Source organism: Neopsephotus bourkii, unplaced genomic scaffold, assembly GCF_033783945.1.
Source record: "Neopsephotus bourkii isolate Nb327-2 ecotype Australia unplaced genomic scaffold, CSIRO-AGI_Nbou_v1 NB_1770, whole genome shotgun sequence".
In the NCBI taxonomy this organism is placed as follows: Eukaryota; Metazoa; Chordata; class Aves; order Psittaciformes; family Psittacidae; genus Neopsephotus; species Neopsephotus bourkii.
Window position 1 is genome coordinate 395,696 of NW_026902244.1, and position 20,865 is coordinate 416,560.

Sequence of the window (20,865 nt, forward strand, 5' to 3'; positions counted from 1 at the left end):
GTGAAAGCGCTCACTCACCTTCAAATACTTTATGTCTCAACGTGAAGCATTTAAACTGGTTTCAAAGCCCTGAACTACTTCGAGTTGACTAGCATGAACTGAACCTAAACGGCTTCATCCACAACCAACTTTGCACCAAACTATATACTGGTTCAAATAACTGCACAGCCCCTAAGGCTGTGTTTGGCTCTGTCTCACGGTGCACTCTTCACATCCAATTTAAAATGCATCGGTTAAGCCCACAGACGGCATCCATGCTCGGCTATCTGACACACCAGAAAATACCAGCTGGAGCATGTATGGCACATACGCCAGAATGGCGTCATACCCTGCAGAAAGAGGAGGGTGATTACATGCTACCTTACAGAAAAACATCTGAAACCTTTAATTATATGAGCTACATAAAGAATCTCAATTTAAAATGTTCTTTTGCATCCAGAGCAATTATGGTAACGGACAAACCTGTGAGAAGAGACAAAGCTGTCAGAACAGAGACAGGTCTTGTTTGTATGTGTAAGTAAAATGCAAGAATCATATACAAAGATAGTATCACAAGTTGCTGCTTTACTGGCCTGCATGTCTTCACTGTAGTTTTGGAGCTGTGCTGGTGGCTGGCTGTGGCCATGCTGTTCATTCAACTGCAGTATTACTGATCTGTGCTCCTGGATCTCTCATTTCCAGGGTGTCAGGTCGAGGAGCAGCAGCAATCTTCAGCCTCCACCAAGGCCCTGTATGCCTTGATGAGCTGAGCAGAATTATTACAGAAAGATCAAACCAAATTTGGTGTCAGAAGTGCAAAAGTTCGTATCAGTTTAACCCATACCTTAGTTCATACAGCATTAAAATCTTTATAGTACTGTAAGAGAACAGCTAAATGTTGACATCTGATTCCCCTTACCTTTATTAAGAATATTGGTCCTGGTTTGTACTATGATCTTTAAATCATAGTAAATAGCTTGGTGGGTTGCTTTTTGATGTCTCAGTGCTATCACACCTGTTGTAAAAGTTACATCGCAGCCTCCCACACATGTTACCCTACTGCCCCTCAGCTGTAAGGAATACTTTTTTATCCTGGCTACTCTGCATCACATATGAATAATAGTAAATGACAAATAATACAAGCTACTCCACAGTTACTTGTATTATTTAGTAGCCCTGTATGAAGAGCTTTTCCTTTTTAATAACATTATGAATACACAGTAAGCCAGAAAAAAAATGCAGCCTCTAAGAGCTTTACACTTTTACACATACTCTGTGTGCAACAACAGAATATAAACTTACTGCTGAAATGATACAGCAGAAAAATCAATACAGGGTGGAAAACAGCAACAACAACTAGAAGTTAGGTGTACTAGAACGGTGACATACAACATGGAGAACTTCGGAAGGATACAGAGAAGAATGCTTTGACTCTGAAAACTTGTTGCATGTCAGGTAAGCAGTCCTTCATCACCAGTTGCACTGGGGAGCTGGGCAGCAGACTTGGGAAAGGCAGAGGCACGTACTGCTGCTGACTCACTGCAGGTTCGTGCTGTGTTAAAGAACAGATTAACTTCACCATTCCTTCTAAAGGCTTTTTTCATTAATTTTATTTATTGCCCCCCATTGGAAGCTCATAACATAAATATTTGCTTTGAGAGGAAATGTAAAAAACCCCAACCAAATAAAAATAAATCCCAACAAACAAACCCCACCCCACAGTTCAAGGCTGTAAGTGGTTTACTGCTTAAGACTCACTTTTTCCTTCAAGCCCAAGGAGGCTGCTCCAACAAGACCATGACAAATCCCATTTGTTCATCCACATTGGCTGCATTTCCTTTGGGAAACTCTTCATACTTTCACAAAATAAACACTGTCGTCTCACCCCAGCAACGTGAAGCACACATGCATGTCTCCAGTCACACCAGGGATTCTCACACACTTGCGAAACACCGATATTCGGTTACATTTTGGCAGGTCTTTTTAATTAAAAGCTCCTCTTTGGTGATTCCTTTTAATTAAAAGTTCATCTTTCAGGGACCCGATGCAAAACTCTTCTGCTATACATCAGGGAGAAACTCTCACTCATTCTCCAGATTTCACTTTTGTCCTTTCTTACTCCATTTTAGGGTGGGGTTTTTTTGTTGGGTTTTTTTTTTTTTGGGGGGGGGGTTGTTGGTGGTGTTTTTTTTCTCCTCCAAATGAAGCACATTGACGTTTGTAATTATAGAGAGGAAAAAGTACTACAACCCTCAAAACACTGCCCGCTCCCGTCTCCCCCCTCCGCGGCTGACAGGACTGAACCGCAGGCAGGCAGAGGCAGGATACCGAACGGTAACTCCATCCACAGCGCACAAGCACTCATTATTCTATCCCGGGTTGACCCTGCCCAGCGGACATCCCGGCAGCAGAGGGGCGCTCCCTCACACGGGCAGCCCCAGACAGAGGGGAACCCTTCCGGGCCACCGGCCCTTCAGGCTAAGCGCGCCCACCCCCATCTCCCAGCACCGCGCCTGCGCAGTGGCAGCGTGTCGACTGCGAGCTGTTTCGTCTGGGTCCCGGGTGCGGCCGTTGAGCAATGGCGTCGGTAGCGCAGCTCAAAGCAGGTAGTGAGGTTGGGGTGTTGGAGACGTGGGGAGACTTGGCTGTGACAGAAGCACCTCGGGACAACGAAGGGGTGGGCGGCGGGTCGGCATTGTACACCCGGGTGCGTAGCGTAGGCGCCCCCGGCGCTAATGGATGCCGTCGTCTCCTCACAGCGCCCGCTGTGGAGCCGCAGAAGAAGCGCCCCTGAGCCTTCACTCAAATACTCTGCTCTTAGCGTTGATCTTAGTTTGGTTTTCACTCGTTGCAAATATCTTGATCTAGTTACATCCCACTTTTGAAATTTATCAAACGTGTGGTTACGGCTAAAAAAAGATATAATTGTGGCTTCTTTTAAGGCTCAGTAGTTATCTATAACGTTCCTACTGTTGTTACCTACTGGCATATGAACAGATGCAGATATCTTTCACTGTGTATATGCCGAAATTATGATTACTGTAGGTGATAAGAATGCTGCTTGAATACGTTTGGTTTTATATTAACGATCTTTTTATGGTAATAGCTTTAAAGGAAACACTGGAAAGAAAAGGTGCGCTTGGACAAATAAAAGCAAAGATCAGAACTGAAGTTTTTAAGGCACTGGATGACCAAAATGAGCCACGTCCACCGCTGACTCGTGAAAACTTTTTAATCAACGAACTAATTCGTGAATACCTGAAATATAACAAGTATAATAATGCAGCACATGTTTTAACTGCAGGTATTGTGTCTGAATTTTTGCTGTAATCACTGTATTAACAGACATTTGCTGTTTGGCTGAGTAAGTCCACTGGCGCTATGAAATTCATAGGCAGGACCAAGCTGCCGAGTCTCGTCTTCTCTTCAAAATAAGATAAAAATACTCTCTCCCCAGTTTTACTCACAGCATTAAGCAAAGTTATACCATTTGTTTTCAAGAACACTCTTTGCCCCTTTTCCTTGGGGTAAATACTTTGACAAAAGTAGTTGATGGGAGAGCAGTTGATGCAAGAACAAGAAAACCTCCTAGCAGCCTCTGAAATCAAAATGCCTTTCTTGAAATGTCTGCATTTGTCTTGGAAAATTGCTAACTATTTTTGAATCATATATCACATTCTTATCTCGTGGGCATTTTGGTAAAAAAAAAAACCAAGCCAAAACAACAGCCTACAAATGAACAAAATTTATTTGAGGAAAAAAAGTAAAATATACATAAAGTAGGTGAGAGTCTGAATTTTAGCAATTCTGGCAATTCATGCATAAAGAATGTATCAGAAGCCGTGTTAGAAAGTTGTTTGATTATAGTGTAAGCCTTCTTTAATAATTTTCTTAGATTTCTTTAGAGTGAAGATAAAAATCTTAATATGTCATGTGAATTATGTATGAAGCACTAATGTTTAAGTGAGTTCCCTGGAATTATGGTATACAATTAGATATTAATAGTCTAAAAGGGAGGTGTGTGTTCTCATTCTCTTTTGGAATCTGTTAATTGATGATGTTTTTCTTACCAGTCTTAATAATTTTTCCAGAGTCTGGCCAGCCTGAAGTGTCCTTGGATAGACAGTTTCTTGTCAAAGAGCTGAATATAGTTGAAGGCACAAGTGGAAAATCAGTGTAAGGAGTGATTTTGGAATGCAGAGTATATTCTGGTTTGCATATATTTTTCTCTTTATGGTTATTATAAATCACATATAACTGATCTCACCAATTCAGATGTTACTAGATCGTATGCCTGCTTTAACATGCTGGGTTAAAATTCACAATGTCAAACACAGGGCCATTTTCAAACATGCTCCAGACTAACATTTAATTCTGCTAACTCTATAGCCTTCTCCAGATAGTGTACTTGCATGCCTAAACACAAGTCTCTTATCAGTACAGTTTTCCCTACAGTCAGAAGTAGAAAACAGATACACTCTTTGCAAATCAGTGGATTGCTTTGTAGAGCAATAAAAAGATTATTGTAGTCTTAGATTAGATACAAATTTATAGTGCGTCAGTACAACTTCATTAATGAACTAGGGTACTGAAGCAGCTTTAAACACACTCAGTGTTCTCTCTAGCTTGTGCTGTCAGAATCTGTCAGGTGCTAAGGAAGAATCAAGTTCTTTTTGTGCAGCGGTGGACTGTGCCTGACAAAGTCTGATCCTTCATACTACCCAAGTGAGAATGTGGATCTGTGTTTTTGTGCTAGGCAGGCTCTGGTTTTTCACCTACAGGAGATCTGGAGTTCAGCTGAGAGTGTCTCTCAAGGCAAGCTTTCTAAGAGCGTCCTGATTTTCGGGGGGGGGAGGGGCTTAGGTCTGTGCTGATTTATATAATGACACTTAGCATAATTACATATATAGGTACACATATATATACATATGTAAAGACATCCATACATATTCTAGAAGTAAACATTTTAAGGTCTTAAGAAGTCTGAGGAAAGGGTGTATTTTTAATGCTCATTATTTCATAGACTCATTTTGTCTTTTCTCTTTTAAGCAGACCTCTCTTGTATGGAATTCTCTCTCAACTCTTACGTGATGGTAAAGAAGAAAGTAACCAGAATAACCCTGCAAGAATGACTTTGCTGAACTATCCAAAGCAGAACTTCAGCAAACCACCTTCTGAGAGAAATTAAAAAGGTAGGTGTTCTGTCATTTTTGCTAGTTTTATTTGTGACCAGATTTTCTGTACGGTACCTGTGCTTATAACAGCATAAACATGCAGATGAACACACTGTACCTCCTCTTCTGTGCAAGGAATGGTTTGCAGTGACATCTGTTAAAAATTCTTCAGCAGAATGATGTTTATACTTCAAAAATAGCATTAAGCTGTGTGACCTGACCATAGCTGTTGCTCATGTATTCATTTAAGAAAAACCCTACTATATCCAGCTCAAGAAAGACCCTTTATATGTGCCTTTGTTCAAATAAGTGACCAGCTTACACCAGCTCTCTGCTGGTATGCTAATGGTATGCTGGCTGGCCTTGGAAGTGCTTGACTGGCCTTCAAATGTATCAGTGGTAGAACTTTCTCATACATGGGAATGTATTTTATTTATAAAACAGACATTTTAAAATACTGCAGACAGCCAAGTTTATATAATTTTTTGCTTGTGACACTCTTGTTACCTTGTGGTACTTGAGCTACCTACTTGTTAGATACTAATGGGAAGGGTTAAAAAAACCCCGAATTGTTTAGCTTTATTCTGTTAAGACTTTTGGACTGTTAGAGAGCTCATTTAAACCAAACAGCAGTGCTGTTTTGATTTTTAGATGGTAAAATATCTGTCATAACCTGTATGCTGTTACAAACAAGGTTTACTGCTCTGCCATTGCTGGTAAAGACCAGAAAATATTCCAGTTCTCAGGATCAGAAAGGTCATCCACCAGATTGCTTTGTCATTTCCCTAAAAGTTAAACTGGCCAAATTGTACTCCCTTACAGTATTACATATCTGGAGTGGGTCAGCTAGAGACTTACTACACTGGGGATTTAATACTAGCATTTAATCTTAATTCTCAGCAAAATACATTAAACAGTGGGTGTATCTCTTTGTTTTTTATCTGCTCTAAATTAACTGATTTCTGTAGGAAGTTCTTAAACTTCAGCTGTCAGTTCTGTATATGAGCATAAACCTTTGCTGAGGACATAATTCACATCCCTTTGATGGCAGAAGCTTAAGCTCCAAGTTCATTGCTGTATGGCAGAGCACTGCTAAATCTTAATTTTCCTTTTCTGGTCTGCATTTTGGTTGGTTACAGTTAGTAATGTCTAAGCTACAGAATGAAAGGGATCATTGGTCCAGATTTTTCCTTCAAAGAGTTGACTTGGCCTGTCACTTTTTAATGTGAGAATTTAGTGCTGTTGTCTTAGTACTATCAACTATTTATTTTGTATGCAAAAATTTGAAAAGTACGAGGCCTGAGGTATTGCTGACATCTAAAAAGCTAAACACCTTTTCTTAACACTTAATTGAAACAATGTTGTTTCCCTCCTGCCAGAAGGGGGGCTGAAGAAAGGAAATTTCAATACCAGAGCTGTTACAAATTGTCTCTTTGTTAGAAATAATTATTTGTATCAGAAATTTCTAAATTATTTTGGTTTTTAAACTCAGTGTATAGAAGAACTGTTTCTAAAGTATACCTTTGTACCTCAGTTCTGAAATTGACTCTGTGCAGGGTCACCTTCCCCTGTTGACTCCAATATAATTTCATGTGGGGATTTAGTTCAGAGTTAGTTACAAAACTCAGGATTAATCGTAAGATATGACAGCATATTGCTTTTTGAACTAAACAGCAGCTTTAAGGCTTTTAACCTTTAAGTAACTATAGTCTGAAAACTCCTTTCTGCTTGTGTTTGTGGAATACATCAGCAGAGACCTAAAGGCAGTGGGTTTAAAATACTAAATATCTATATATTTTAATTAGGCTGCATATTCAGGTAATGTGTCCATTCATAAACTTAACCCACCAAGTCTCATATATAACACCAACTTGCTTTATATACTAGAAGTTGTTTTGCCTATGTAGTCGAATGAATATTCCAACAGACCAGGAATCCTGATAAAACATGTGGACTCTGGTGTTTCTGTTACTTCATTCACTGTAGCCAGGTTGGCAGTTGTCTGGAATCTGACCTTTAGTGATGCAAAGCTCTTACCTCATATAGTTGCATGGAAACATTTTTTTTGTAAAGTCACCAGTTTCCCATTATGATATTCTGTATCAAAGTTGATAATAATAGAAAATAACACACCTTTAGGTGTCCAGCTGCATGAGTGTATGTGTGTTTCATTTTCAGACAGAATTCCAGAGCCAGGAAGGACAGCTGGCACAAGCATCGAAGAGCCCCTTGTTACACAAAGTATGAGCAAGTGATATCTTTTGTATGCTAATTTCTCATGTAACGTCCTGTAAGAGTTAATTTAGGAAATTCCTCTTCGCATACATTTCACCAGTCTGTCCAGTGGGACCACTTCAGCTTGTTAGATCTACCAATGAGACAGGATGACTTTGTCATACATACTGTCCATTAAAAAAAAGGCTAGCAAAGTCTCTTTCTCCAGTGCTGATAGAAGCAAAACTGTATAAGGAGTTAGATTAGTGATGCCTGTCTCTAGAATTTGGTCTTACAATATACTTTATAAAAATAGGTTTGCCTTATAAAAATGTATGAGACAACTTGCCACTTCTGCACTTTGCTTGTGTGTTTGTGTTTCTGAATAAATTTTTTCTGTTCTATTCAGTGTGGAACTTTTAAAGTGTTCAACCTAAATATCTGAATCACTCTTTTAAAAGTGGAAACTGCTACTTTCAGGTAAGTATGGGAAGAAAAAGTTGAACAGAAAATTAAAGTGCTTTAGAGGAATAGGTGGTTTTAGTTCTCCAGAAATGCACACTATATTTATCTTCATGCCAACATGAGGGTAAGTCTTTTCCATCTGGAGTTGCTATAAGCTGTGTAACACTTACACAAGGAAGGGGAGAAATTTGGTTTTTCCCCAAAAGACATGAAACTCAGGCAAAGCTAAAAATAAAGTTGATAACAGATTACTGATTCCCAGAACTCTTTTTAGCTGAGGTATTTACATGTTTTGAAATGGGAATTTATTTTAAAAGCCAGACTTATAGGGGTGTGTCAGAAATAACAGGTTAGCTACTTATTTTAACAAAATGTATAGATTTTAATGTGTCAGATGATACTGAGAGGAGTTTTGTATAAATATATTTTAGGGTTGCATTCTTAAAAATCTTAACTGTTAGACAAATGGTACAGTAAGTGGGAAATAGAGTAAGAGGACGTGCAGTTTGTGACTGTAAGTGAAAGGACCCCAGGTTGTACACACCACAGAGTTTTGCTTTTATCTTGATCAGACCCAGTTGGTGTTACAGGTGTTTTTTTTATTTGTTAAGCAGCCTAGCCTCTGCTCTGATGTGAAACTTGCAGACAAGAGCTATATGTCGAAAGGAAACGCTGCATTTATCCACTAGAAGGATGCAAATCTTCCAGTGTAACCGAAGCTATTGCATCTGCTTTCTGTCTTCCCACCGAAGATCATACAGGAGCTGACCAGGTGTCGTGGAGCTCCCTGGGAAATGCATTTTTCATGGTGGAAGTTAAATACAATTTTTGTTCTGGCTGAAGAAGGCAAAGTGCCCTTTCCCAAGCACAGAGCTCAGCAGACTTACAGGCTCGTGGTCTCCACAGCCATGACAGCAGAGGCTGTTATAAGAGTGTCCTTACTGAGCTTTGAGGGGAAGGAATAGCTGTAATCAGAGGAGAATTCTGTTTAAGGGAATTTCAGGACTGTTTTCTTAGGGGATGGTTGCTTCAGCTCCTTGTGAGGATCCTGCATTGGGATGGTAGGTGGAAGCTGGCCTGTTTGCTCTTGGTGCAACTTGCTTCATCTAGTCCTCTAATACCCTCAGAGCCCAGATTTGAGCATTTGGGGCAATCTCTTGTTTTAAAGTACAGCCATTGTACAAGGAAATTAAACTAAGTGTATTTCCCTAATACTTATTTGTACAACAAAGCTTTGAAATACGTCTATGAAAATATATTGGTCTAATCACATTATTAATGGTCTAGCATTTATCCTCACAGTACATGAAGTGTGAGAGCATCTTTCAAGATGCAGACATGTAGCACATCCTATTAATGTCAGCCTGCCTTACTTGCTAACAGATGAATTCCAGGGCCTTTGCGACATCTGCACTTCCCAAAAAATAATTTCTTAAAAGTTTAAGGTAAGTGAGATCAGCATTTAGATGAAAATAATTCACAATCCTAGAGTCACAGGTTCAAGTTTTAGACAAAATTGCCACGTAGGTGAGCATGCACAAAAATTGTTTTCTCCAGTAATTAAAAAAACTCCATCTAGCTTCATTACAGACTGTGATGTCTTGCATTAACTGCCCTTGGTCCTACTAACATCAGAAAGTGAAAGGAGAAAAGAAAATGTATATAAGCATGTAGAAGTTTGGGGACTTTGATGAGCAAAATGCATTTCTGAGATAGACTGAGATAAACTTTTTGAGATAGAACACTAGCTCAGACTGTTACAGAGGGAACTATGTTAAAGGCTGTTCATTGTCCAAGCATGGTGTCACAAGCGAAGGTGACAAGGAGCCAGTGAAGTTTGGTGTGGGTATCAGAGCTGGAAAGCACTTTGGAAGAATTTACAAGATTAAAAACAAATTCTTTAAAACCAAATTTCTGCTCTCCCCTAGAACCAGAGGAAACTGTCTACGGACTCCAGAGGTATTAGTTTCTGTCATGCACAAGGGAAATTTTTGTCTAAACTTTATCAACACGCTCCAGGGACTCAGTTACGTTTTCCTTCCTGAGCACCCTTTGTATCAAGCTGAATCTTGGCGTCAGTTGATCAGTTTTCCGGAGGAGTGATTATCATTGGGTGATTAGGGGAAAAAAAAAATATTAGCTCACACTTGCAAAAATACCCTTTCAGTAGCAGCTGGTGTCCAGTTGATTCAGAACTGACCTCTGTGCTTCACATACTTCACTTAATCTGCAGCCAGCATTAACCACAAAGCTGAACATTAAATGATGGTATTTTACCTCATTAGAGTACTCTCATGATGAATTATTCTAGTTTGGACACAGACTACCCCTCCTGTTGCAAGAGAGCAGCTTAACACAGGAGGTAACCCACTGGTGTGCTTGTCAGTTCCAGTTACATTTGTCAGCTTAGAGAAACGTGGTTGGTAAACTTAGGTAAAAACATTAAAAAAATTCTTACCTGACACACATCGTTTAACAAATTAACATCTCCATCCGTGCTTTGCTTTTTTCCTTCCATTGTATTCAGGTTACACTGTAGTAGTGCAGCTGAAAGTTCATTTCTTTCCTGATCGATTCCTCTGGGTTTTTCCCCAAGTACAGTATTTGTGGTGCAAATTCAGCAAGGAGATATGTACCAGCTGCTCAGTATTTTTTCTAGAAAAGGGATTATAATAAATAAAGAAAAAGCAGGGGGTTTAAATAAAGTGAATTTTCTGCCACAAAGGCATTCTCGACTGGGAATCCACAGCTTTCACTCTGAAAAAACTTTATTTTAAAGAAAACCCAAACCACAATTAGGGAACTCCAGCTGGGCTACTATATTAGTAGATTCTTACATCAACTTCTAAGTGAAGTTTGGAGACCACTCTTACACTTGATCAGTTCCTGCCCCACATGGCTCCAGAGTGCAACCATTTCAGTCCCAGCAGTAACATTTCTTAGGCTCTCCAGCTCCGTTTAATGTCACATCATATATCACCCTCCACTGCTGCCTCTGTTAAACACACTCCTCAGGCAGCAAGCCTGCACGTGCACATGCAGCGCCCTGCAGACCAGCTGGGATAATTTCCACTCCTTTTTAAGCTGCTATTAAAATGTGTCTGGTTTTGCAAAACCATTGCATGGGTTTAAAAGGAACTTCTTAGGATAACTTTGATGAATGTTAAAATGATTGTAATTTACAGAGGATCCCATTGCGTTTCATTATTTCATATTACTTACATTCTTATTTAAAAGCTAAGTTTGCAACTGAGAAACTGAAATAAAAATAAAAGTAGGGTGGACAACCCTGTGAGGAGTTTCCTGCTAACAAGGGCGAGTTTCTTGGGTTTACATCCTGGTGATCATTTCCCTTGGCTTTGCTCCAGCACAGTCACACGTGCACAAGTCTGATATGACACTGCTGCCTTTCAGACCCTGGGAGGGCTTTGCAGTGTCCACACCTCAGCGCACACTGACCCTCCATTTGGAAGGACAGACTGCAACTGCTGGGACCGTGTGCCTGTGTTGGCAAATCTGGTCTTCTCCAGCTAAGACCTGAACATGACTCTGTGCCTGACATTTCTGAAATGATGTAGGGAAAAACCCTGATGCTCTTCCCCTCTCTCCTCTTTGCCCAAATTTGTTTACCACTGGCCAAAGCTGGAGGAAGGGGCTGCAGGTCCATCACACCCAAAAGTGCTGGTACTTTGACAAAGTCACAGCAGAGGTTTTCAGCCCAGCCTCCCCTCAGAGTTTTTTTTTAAGGACAGAGACCAATATGAGTGTTCAAGGCCAGGCTGGACAGAGCCTTGGGTGACATGGTCTACAGGGGATGGAAATACATTATCTTAAGGTCCTTTCCAATCCTATCTATTCTATGATCCTTATCCATCTTCCTCAGGAGGGTTTATTTTCCAGGGAAGACATGGCTATTGATGTCAAGAGAAATTATTTCACCCAGGACTGTGCTCTGATCCTTTGGGTATACACCATATTTAGTCTGTTGCAGAGAGAGGGTTGTTTCGGTATTTTGTATTTGGCACGTTGATGGGAGTTCCTAGAGGATCCTAGCTTTCCCTTTTTGGGATGTCTCCATCCACAGGTCCTACTGCACAAGGCTGTTGGCTACTAGCACGGGAAGGAGGGGGGACAGCTAGGGACTGAAGGTTTGGGGGTGTGAGGAAGGTTTGACAAGGACCAGATCACTCCCTAACCCTTGCAGGGCTGGCTCCCAGCACCCTGTCCTCCTCTCCCCCTCAGCTCACGGTGCCTGCTGCCTGTTCTTTCCACTGTACCCTGGGGACTATTCCCCTCAGCTATTTATCACTTCTCTTCTTCCTTTTATGGACAGAGGGAGGTATTTCTTATATATGATAAAGTATTTACAGTCCTTTCTCAAGAGCTGAGCTCTGCGCTGGATTGTGAAATAAAATGGAAAATCCTCCTGGGGAGGTGGGAAACAACCCTCTTGTTCCCCAGAGGCAAAGGAGGCTTAAACCAGCCCTTGGCTCCAGATGTCACATAAACACACAGAGACCCAGGGCAACTTCCACCCACACATCCCTGCTACATTGGGAATAACCCTCCTCTCCCAAGCATCCCCTGAACTCAGGGATTACTCTTAGCTCCAAGAAAGTGCATTGTCATGGGTGGGAAACCTGCAGTATGCAGGATCATGACCCACCCTTTGTCCTTCTTAGGCAGGGGGCCACCAGGGTGAGGATGCTGCCAAGGCAGGAAGGAGTTAAAGGCCCATTGGCTCAGCTGGACAGCTTCACCCTAAGAAAAAGCAAAACCTCTAAACGTGTGAGTTAGGGGCACCCCTTTCATGCCTTCCTGAAAGCCAGAACCAGCCTGCTTCCCTAAAGAGTAGCTTGGGGCAGGGGCAGCAGCCCAGGGTTAGGCCCTGCTGGGAATGAGGTACTTGGCTCAGGCTGCCTTTTTTAACCCAGGTACCAAGAGGATTTTCCAGCAGGACGTGGTTTCCAGGGCCCCTCCCCATTGACAAGATTCTCCTCCTCTATATAGGGAGGCTGCAAAGGCAGTGAGGACTTGGACTGTCCCGGCTGGTGGCTGTACAGGTTCCCGACTCTCCAATTCACTCTCTGCTCCCCTAATTGGAAGCCTGTAAGTACTGCAGGGGCCAGAAATCCCTGCTGCGGATGGGGCTGGGGGCTTAATGCACACTTTAGCAAGCTGATTATTATACTACTTTGAAAACAGATTCAGTGAATTCATGTGCAAATAGCATAGAAATTTAAGATGGGAACAGACCTATTAGGCATGCTCAAATGGTTTATCCTGACATGTATTTCTGTTGGGTTCTGTTTAAAATGCATTGGGGATCATGCATGTTTGAAAGCATAGAGATGCCCTAGCCTGTTACTTCTAACACTGCTATTGCTGAATCGAGCCTTAAAGACACTGGCTGCAAGAGCACAAACTGTGCTCCAAGGCAGTAGCAGCACAGCCTGCAAGGTGCTGTGCACTGCTGGATGGAGCACGTATCCTCTGCAATTAATCATCACACGTGCATGAATAAACCTGGTAGCCTGAGCTGCTGATCTTTAGTATTTCTACATTTGTCCTTAGGAGGGAACTTAGTGTACTTCTCTTGCTGTTTAAAGAAAATATAATGAAATAATTTGTTGGTCCATTACTTGTTCTTTAAAGAGGGAAAAATGCTTAAAAATGAAGAGAAAAAATGGAGACATTTTTACAAAAATGCCTTAGGATTACATATGTATGTTTTTAATATTCTGGGAATAAAGCTTAAGCAAAGCTGATCTGTTAATTCATGGAACTAGACTAGTTCGAGTTATTTCAAATGTGACATGCCTGTTGTTTTTAAAGGGAAAATAAGGCAACAAACTTTTCACTTTAACAAAATACCGTAAGTTAAGAGGACAGTAGATGGCAGTATAGAAAGCAGCTTCAGTATCATCCCAGAACTTCAGTTGCTTCTTTCGCACACATGAATACGTGTCTGTGTGTGTATGTGTGCATGCACACCTATGTAAATGCTGATACGTATGGGAGAGGCATGTGTATGCAAAAGTAAGAAGCAACCCGAGAAATTTTAAATACAAGGGAAATCAGAAGGGTTGTCATTATTATCTAACACATACCTCTCAGTAAAACCTTTTCTAAAGTACACTAACTTAAAAACAAGCCTACCTTCTCTTTCACTCAAAGCTTTGCCCTGCCAGGCAGCTTGCAACAAGACTGTCTGGATGGACCAATGCACTGAACTCCTAAAGTTCATGGGTCCCTCAAGTCACCCACTCAGAGGCTGAAACGATGAACCCCAGAGAGCAAAGCACTTGATTGTCACTGCAGCCCATGGTACTGCTCCAGCTGTATTTGCTCAGATGTAAACAATGATTTTTATTATCTCATTTGCCATTGACACACCAGTCCCTAAAAGGTATTTGTTTTGAATGTGTTATCATTACATTTTTGCGGAACAGCAAGTATTGAGAAGAACATCACCATATATGGTAGCATGCATGGATGTATGCTGAGGATCCCGGCTCTTTATAATTCACTGGGACTTATTAATTGCAAATCAGTGGGCTTTTCTTTTAAGTAAGTTAATTTTAGAAGAAGCCAAGAGCCAGAGATAACTTTCAAACTTGTGCAAAGTCCACTCAAAATATGGAATATTTATGAAGTCTAATGAACATGCAGAATCTGATTTAGTTAACAGAGTAACATTTGGGGGTATTTGAAATAGCTGTCATTTTCCAGATAGATCCCTTTTATCTCCATGTGATGCAATTCAAGTCTTTTTTTCCTTCTTTTCTAATTTTTGCAGTTAATAACACAGGTAATAACCCTGGCCAATCTCTTTGGAGTATTAAAAGAGCTATCAAGAGTTCAATCAGAGTTATGTAGTAACCTGCATTAACAGAGACCTCATAGGAGACTGAGGCACTTGCAGACAATTTAAGTACGTGGAAAATGCATCAAGAAAAAGCAACCAAACAGAAAAAAAAACCCAGCCCTGTGAAATTACTGAAAATGTTCTTTCTTAAAATACAGGCTTGCCCTCTTCCATGGTTGAACAACCATAAACTAGTCCTGTTGATACCTCCACAGTCAGACAAACATGTCCATGATGAAAGTAAGCATTTGAGGGGTGGTCCTGGTGACCAGAGGGAGAGGTGAAAAGCCAGAAGGGACTGATAACAGTGCTCATAACAAAGCTAACTGTGCTCGGAACCAGTTTCCAAAAGATCACAAGCTTAGGGTTCACCTCTAGATTTTCTTCCTTTTCAAGCAATGCTCAGTTTGGTAATTTGGTTAAGTACTGGGAAAGTAAAAGATGAGCAGCCTAGAAAGGACATAGTCAAGAAGTGCAGTTTGAGTCAAGCAGCAGGTTGCTGCTACATGCTTCCATCAGAAGCCACTTAGAGGAGCAGGACTTGGTTTCTGAACTTAATTCACATACTTGATTATATGGTCCTCTGTTCTGAGAATTATTCCCTGTAGGGCTGTGATAAACTTTGATATTGCACATCCTCTCCATCCTGCACAGGAAGGCAGAAGTATCCTTTATCGTCTGCTTTGAAGATAAGCAGTCCCTCTAAGCTCTAACCTAGGAGGCAATTCTGCTTGGCCAATAACCTTTTAATTAAAGTGCACTTCCTGGAGATATTTATACTTTGCCCTTGAAATAATATACTCAGGATAAACTGATTGTAAAGACAGCATTCAACTTCTGTTACCAACATAACAGAAAAGAAAATGATGGTCAGCCCGATGTATCTGCAGTGGGACAGCAGAAGTAGCAGAAGTAGGAATAGAAAATAAGCTGTGGAAGTATGTATGCCCATGTATATGTGCACATTTGGAGTGTGACAGATGGATCCAGTTTGGTGTAATTTGGCAAGTTTCTAAGGCAAGAAACTTCGTATCAGTAGTATTTTTGTGATCACTTTTTTTCCTTTTTCCTCCTCCCCTCCTCAGGATAGCTCACCTCTGAGTATAAAAGTATTTACCCTGGTACATGATTTGGGCTATCATCTATCTAGAAGAATCACAGAATGTTTTGGGTTGGAAGGGACCTTAAAGTTCATCCAGTTCCAGCCTCCCTGCCACAAGCAGGGACACCTTCCACTAGACCAGGTTGCTGCAAGCCCCATCCAACCTCGCCTTAAATGTTCCCAGGGATGGGGCAGCCACAGCTCCTCTGAGCAACCTGTGCTGGTGCCTCAGCACCCTCACAGGGAAGAATTTTTTCCTAACGAGATAATCTTCCCTCTGTGAGTTTAAAGCCATTCCCCTTTGTTCTGTCACTACAGGCCCTCACAAGAAGTCCCTCTCCAGATTTCTTGCAGGCCCCATTTAGGTATTTGAAGACTGCTGTAAGTTCTCCCCTGAGCCTTCTCTTCTCCAGGCTGAACAAGCCCAGCTCTCTCAGCCTGTCTGCATAGGAGAGGTGCTCCATCCCCCTGAACACCTTCATGGCCTCCTCTGGACTCACTTGAGAAGCTCCACATCCCTCTTGTGTTGGAGGCCCCAGAGCTGAATGGATGAGAACCTCTTACCACCTCTTGCACAGATAATATTGATCTCTGTTTCTCTTCACCAGCTCTATAGGTAAAACCCAGGAACTGGCTAAGGGGTAAATTTTGCCATCTCAGGGAATGTTCTCAATAAGCAATAATGAATCTTTCCCCTTTGCCCGTCTCCTCAATATCAGTCATATGCTGAACCAGTGCAGTTCAGTCTTGATCACAGATGGATCTAAAGGTTTATTTCCAAATTTTAGTTAGAAAGCTTCAGCAGCTCACTAGTTCAGTGCACAGCATCCCACTAAGACAAACCTTACTGAGTTCAGAAACCTTCCTTTATTATTAACAAGCATTATTTTTCATTAATCTGTTAAACTAATAATATTCATTAATCCACACTTCATTTTTTGCTACAGTGCATTTCCTTTTTTGCTACAGTGGTACTCAGCTGCTGCTCAAACTTTATCCTCCGATTCCAGAAAATCAGTCATGACAAGTTCCTTTTACACAAATCCATGCTTTCTCCTCACTGTGTTTCAGAGGAGTTACGAGATCCAGCTCAGACTGTCTATTCCCTACTCCTTGAAGGGGTTCTATTCTTACCATGTTTAAACTAGTCAAACATAGTGCTTAGATCTAGGAGATAAAAGCCTGTATTTCCAAGCTCTGCAGTTCATGCCACCTGTTGTACCTTCCAGCCTCATCTCACTCTCTGAAAGACTGAATTTAAACAATAAGGTGCAGAAAGTTTTTCATGCAGGAAGTAGGAGAGCATAGCAGAATACAAACAGACCAGCTCTTCATTTCACACTGTAATCTCTGGAAGATGTTTTTGACTTAACATGTAACAAGGAAAGGAACTTTCCCTTGCTCTTTGGGCAGCAAAACAGATAAGAACTTCTGAACTGTCCCACTGGTGATGTGCTTTGTAGCAGAACAACAGTTTTACCTTCAGCTGAGTTTTTGAGGTAGATGGTGAGGATGACTCAGCAGTTCAATTTCCACCATCATTGTTTGTGGGCAGCCTCAAAGTAGGAGGATTTGAATGTGAAACTGAACTCTGCCATTCAATCTAATTTTTGGTGTTTCTGAAAGCAGTACCAAACTCCTACTGATTTGAATGTGCTGTCACTTGGCATTTAGCCATGAGCAGCATGAGCCAACCTTCCTGATGCTTCAGGATGACCAGATAGCTCTCTTCTGGGCCTAGGATGGACTGAAATCCTCCTGCTCCATTGCTGCAGCTGTTCCTCCCACACTGCTGGTGCAGCAGGGTGGACAACATGCCTTGCCCATTGCCACCACAGTGGGAGGAGAGAGGATACAGCAGACTCCCACTTGCTGTTCTCTGAGCACCACGCTCCTGGAGCCACAGGCCTAGTGGTGGGGCAGTGCTCCCTTCATTCCCCTGTCCGGCCGGCTTCACCCTGCAGCCGCCAGCTGGAAAGCTCAGCTGGAGAGAATACCATCTCCATTATTGGAACTGTGCAGCTCTACCAGCCCTCTTGGCAACGAGGGAACATTTTCTGCCTTAATCCACACAGAGGTCAAATAGTTTCCTCTTGCAGCTCTCTTTCAAGAATCCTCTGGGAGCAAGTGAAGGGCCACAACCTACAGAGCTCCCTCACAGGGACCCTATGGTGGGGAACACTGTGCACAGGCCAGCAGCAATCACAGATCCAAGCTGTCAGGGTCTTCCTTATGTTTGTTCACCCATACCACCAAACACACTGCATATGCACAGATGATTTGGGTAAATCCTCCTGCTGGGGGTTTCCAGGCAAGGCTGGTGGCTCTAGAACAAGCACATTTAGAGGAGAGACATTATTTCTTCATCTGGGAGAATTGCCAAGGGAGTTCGAGGAGCTGGGGCATCTAATTTCCACTGAGTTCTGGTGGGATATTGTCTAACTCTTAGGTACCTCTAAAATCCTAGTTTTGTTTTTAAGCTTTACGTCACCTTCTGCACAATCCGTGCTTCTCTACCAGACACCTCACACAGTCTGACCTTGCTAAAAAACATTAATCTGTGGGAAGGCTTCAGGGACAAACATTTGGAAACCAATCTCTGATACTCCCCAAGAACAGGGTGTCCATTTGGCTGCATACCACATAGCTTGGTCTTCACAAATACCCTTCTGCTTATGGGTTGATTGCTGACATCTTTAGCAGTCAGCTCTCTGAGCTCCCTCAAGATTCATGTTCGAATGCTGCAAATACTAATTTCATTCTCAATAAGGAAATGAAACAGGCTCTGTCTCCTAGGGATGTTTTTCTTGGGCATGCACACTTCCTTGCTCCCCACTGCAGCTCCTGCCCAGCTCCCTTCGTTACCCCACTGCATGGCAGGTTTTCTGATCAGCACCACTCTTCTGCCCTGTAGCAAACCACAAGTAGTCCTCTTTTTATTCCTTTGCTCCCTTGCAGCTGTCACCCCCATAGGGCAGAGCAGAACACTTACAAAAGTCCTAGCATTACCAGCACACATCTTGCAGCTACATCCTAACTGCCAGTGGCCAGAGCAGGAGAGAAGCTGCTTCTTCCCTCTCAAACATGGTGCAAAACAAACAGAACTTTCCCAGAGCAGATATGTCAGGCTACTTTATCCAAGTGTGACTGCAAGATGCTGTTTTATGCATGTGCAACTGCATGATGCAGATGCATCACCCTTCCAAATCGAGCAACATGGTTCAGAGTATCTAACAGCTGATGCAATTTCCAGTCATGTCTTCTCTCTCTCATGTGGTAGATGTTCACTCTTCAGAAATGATCAGCTTCCACTATCTGAACCATGGAAAGAGGATAACTAAATTAATCCTCCTTCACCAGCAGTACCAATAACTTTTCCCCTGTTTTTTCTTTCGACCTTTTCTTAATCTTATTTTTCTCCAAATTAAATGCTATTAAAGTGATTGGAAATAGTCCTTTGCAAGAACAGCTTATTTCTGTCTTTTCTGGAACATAGCCTGGCCACTGCTCTTCCACCAAGTATTTCATTATTACATTAGTATTTCACTAGACATTGAATAGTATTTGGGTGATCAGAAATTTAGCGTGCATCTGAATTCATTTAACTTTGTGATTGGCAAGACAGGAGGATGGACAAAGCTGTTCAGCTGATAGTCTTGGTGCAGTTCTGAGTCTCATTCCCCGGACATTAGCTAGGCCTTACTTTTCTCTCTGATCTTCAATACAACATATAAGCCCAGGTGTCCTCATTTGATTTAGCATCATGAAGTTTGCAATTTCAGACACAATAACAAAGGAATGGGAATAGGAACACAAATACTCTAAGGTATCTAAGCTGGCATACAAAAGCATCTGTACCTGTGGTGCTTTGGATCTAGCTCATGAGAGATTTGACATATGTGTTTTGTCTGGGACATCTCCACATTTGCCTCTTTTTACAGCAGAATATTTTGTTTCCTCAACAGGTGTCTACTGAATCAAAATGGCTCAAAAAGCTCTCAGCGACGATGAGAAATTCCTCTTTGTGGACAAAAACTTCACTAACAACCCACTTGCCCAGGCTGACTGGTCAGCAAAGAAACTGGTTTGGATTCCATCAGAGAAACATGGATTTGAAGCAGCAAGTATCAAGGAAGAGAAAGGGGATGAGGTGACAGTTGAACTGGCAGAAAATGGAAAGAAAGTGACACTGAGCAAGGATGACATCCAGAAGATGAACCCTCCAAAGTTCTCCAAAGTGGAGGACATGGCAGAGCTGACTTGCCTCAATGAAGCTTCAGTGCTGCACAATCTAAGGGAGAGATACTTCTCAGGTTTAATTTATGTAAGTAGAATCAAACACACACATGGCATTTCCTATTGCATGTTACCATGCCCCATCACAAGCAAGGTGGATCCCACCACTGTCAGTCATAAAGTCCTTGGGTATAACACTGCTATGCATGTACTAACCCTTCAGTAATGGTATCCTCAACTAAAAATGTATTTAATCCACTTTATTCCCCATGACTCTCCCATTTCTTTACTAAATTAAAACACATGAAGGCTTCTTCTGCCAAACTTGCTATTTCTGAAAGGATATTATTGGTTTGGAAAGTACTCTTTGATAGTTGAATAACACCTCAGTCCTGCTGTTTGAAATGAAAAAAATACAAAACCCCAAGCAGTAGGGACATTTGAATGACTTCAACATAAACCTGAACAAGTTTCCAGTAACCTGCAAACAAGAACGTATGGAAAAGCCAAATGGTGAAGTCTCGGGCAAAACTCCCACTCAAAGGCAGCTGGGTGCTCTAGTAAAACCTTATGTTTGAAGAAATTAATCAAGCCACTGGAATTCAAGTGAGAGCAGTCATAAGCACCAGTGTGTTACTGAATCGAAGTCATGCATCCACTAACATTTTTCACCCAACTACTGTTGAACAATTTACAGATTAGGCAGGCCTGGACAAAGTATAATCTCTACATTCATGTAAACTAGGGACAAGATTATTCCATCTTCTAGTCCTCACAAGTATATTAATACAAGCATATTTTGACATTAATAACCCTGTAATCTATCT

General features: G+C 41.6%; 3 protein-coding genes across 7 annotated transcripts in view; 2 read left to right on the top strand and 1 right to left on the bottom strand.

Annotated features, from left to right (window-relative positions):
• The window catches only part of LOC133226184 (multidrug resistance-associated protein 1), a 57,387-nt gene extending 55,287 nt beyond the window's left edge, over positions 1–2,100 (bottom strand). The window contains exons 1-3 of one of the 3 annotated variants that reach the window (XM_061379394.1): positions 1,865–2,100; positions 540–745; positions 19–329 (exon numbers count right to left, since the gene is read on the bottom strand). The gene's annotated coding sequence lies outside the window, so the exon portion shown is untranslated. Of the gene's footprint in view, positions 1–18; positions 935–1,864 lie in introns of those variants that run through there. The other 2 variants (XM_061379395.1, XM_061379396.1) reach the window with 2 other exon arrangements.
• A 370-nt stretch (positions 2,101–2,470) lies between these two features.
• Positions 2,471–7,775, top strand: CEP20 (centrosomal protein 20). Its single transcript, XM_061379405.1, has 5 exons — positions 2,471–2,585; positions 3,086–3,283; positions 4,071–4,155; positions 5,032–5,171; positions 7,332–7,775. Exons 1-4 carry the CDS (start codon positions 2,558–2,560, stop codon positions 5,165–5,167), a joined length of 447 nt encoding a protein of 148 aa, XP_061235389.1. The 5' UTR covers positions 2,471–2,557; the 3' UTR covers positions 5,168–5,171; positions 7,332–7,775.
• Positions 7,776–12,755: 4,980 nt separating this feature from the next.
• Positions 12,756–20,865, top strand: part of MYH11 (myosin heavy chain 11) — a 62,039-nt gene continuing 53,929 nt past the window's right edge. For 2 of the 3 annotated variants that reach the window (XM_061379410.1, XM_061379411.1), the window contains exons 1-2: positions 12,758–12,941; positions 19,768–20,126. In XM_061379410.1, coding sequence (XP_061235394.1) covers positions 19,785–20,126 — 342 coding nt within the window. In that variant the 5' untranslated portion in view covers positions 12,758–12,941; positions 19,768–19,784. Of the gene's footprint in view, positions 12,942–19,767; positions 20,127–20,865 lie in introns of all 3 variants that reach the window. The other variant, XM_061379412.1, reaches the window with a different exon arrangement.

Excerpts from the sequence above, each read along its gene's own strand:
- CEP20 (XM_061379405.1), top strand. The coding sequence starts at position 2,558 with ATGGCGTCGGTAGCGCAGCTCAAAGCAG. Across the intron at positions 3,284-4,070 it reads AGCACATGTTTTAACTGCAG|AGTCTGGCCAGCCTGAAGTG; the intron begins GTATTGTGTCTG and ends TAATTTTTCCAG. Across the intron at positions 4,156-5,031 it reads GGCACAAGTGGAAAATCAGT|ACCTCTCTTGTATGGAATTC; the intron begins GTAAGGAGTGAT and ends TCTTTTAAGCAG.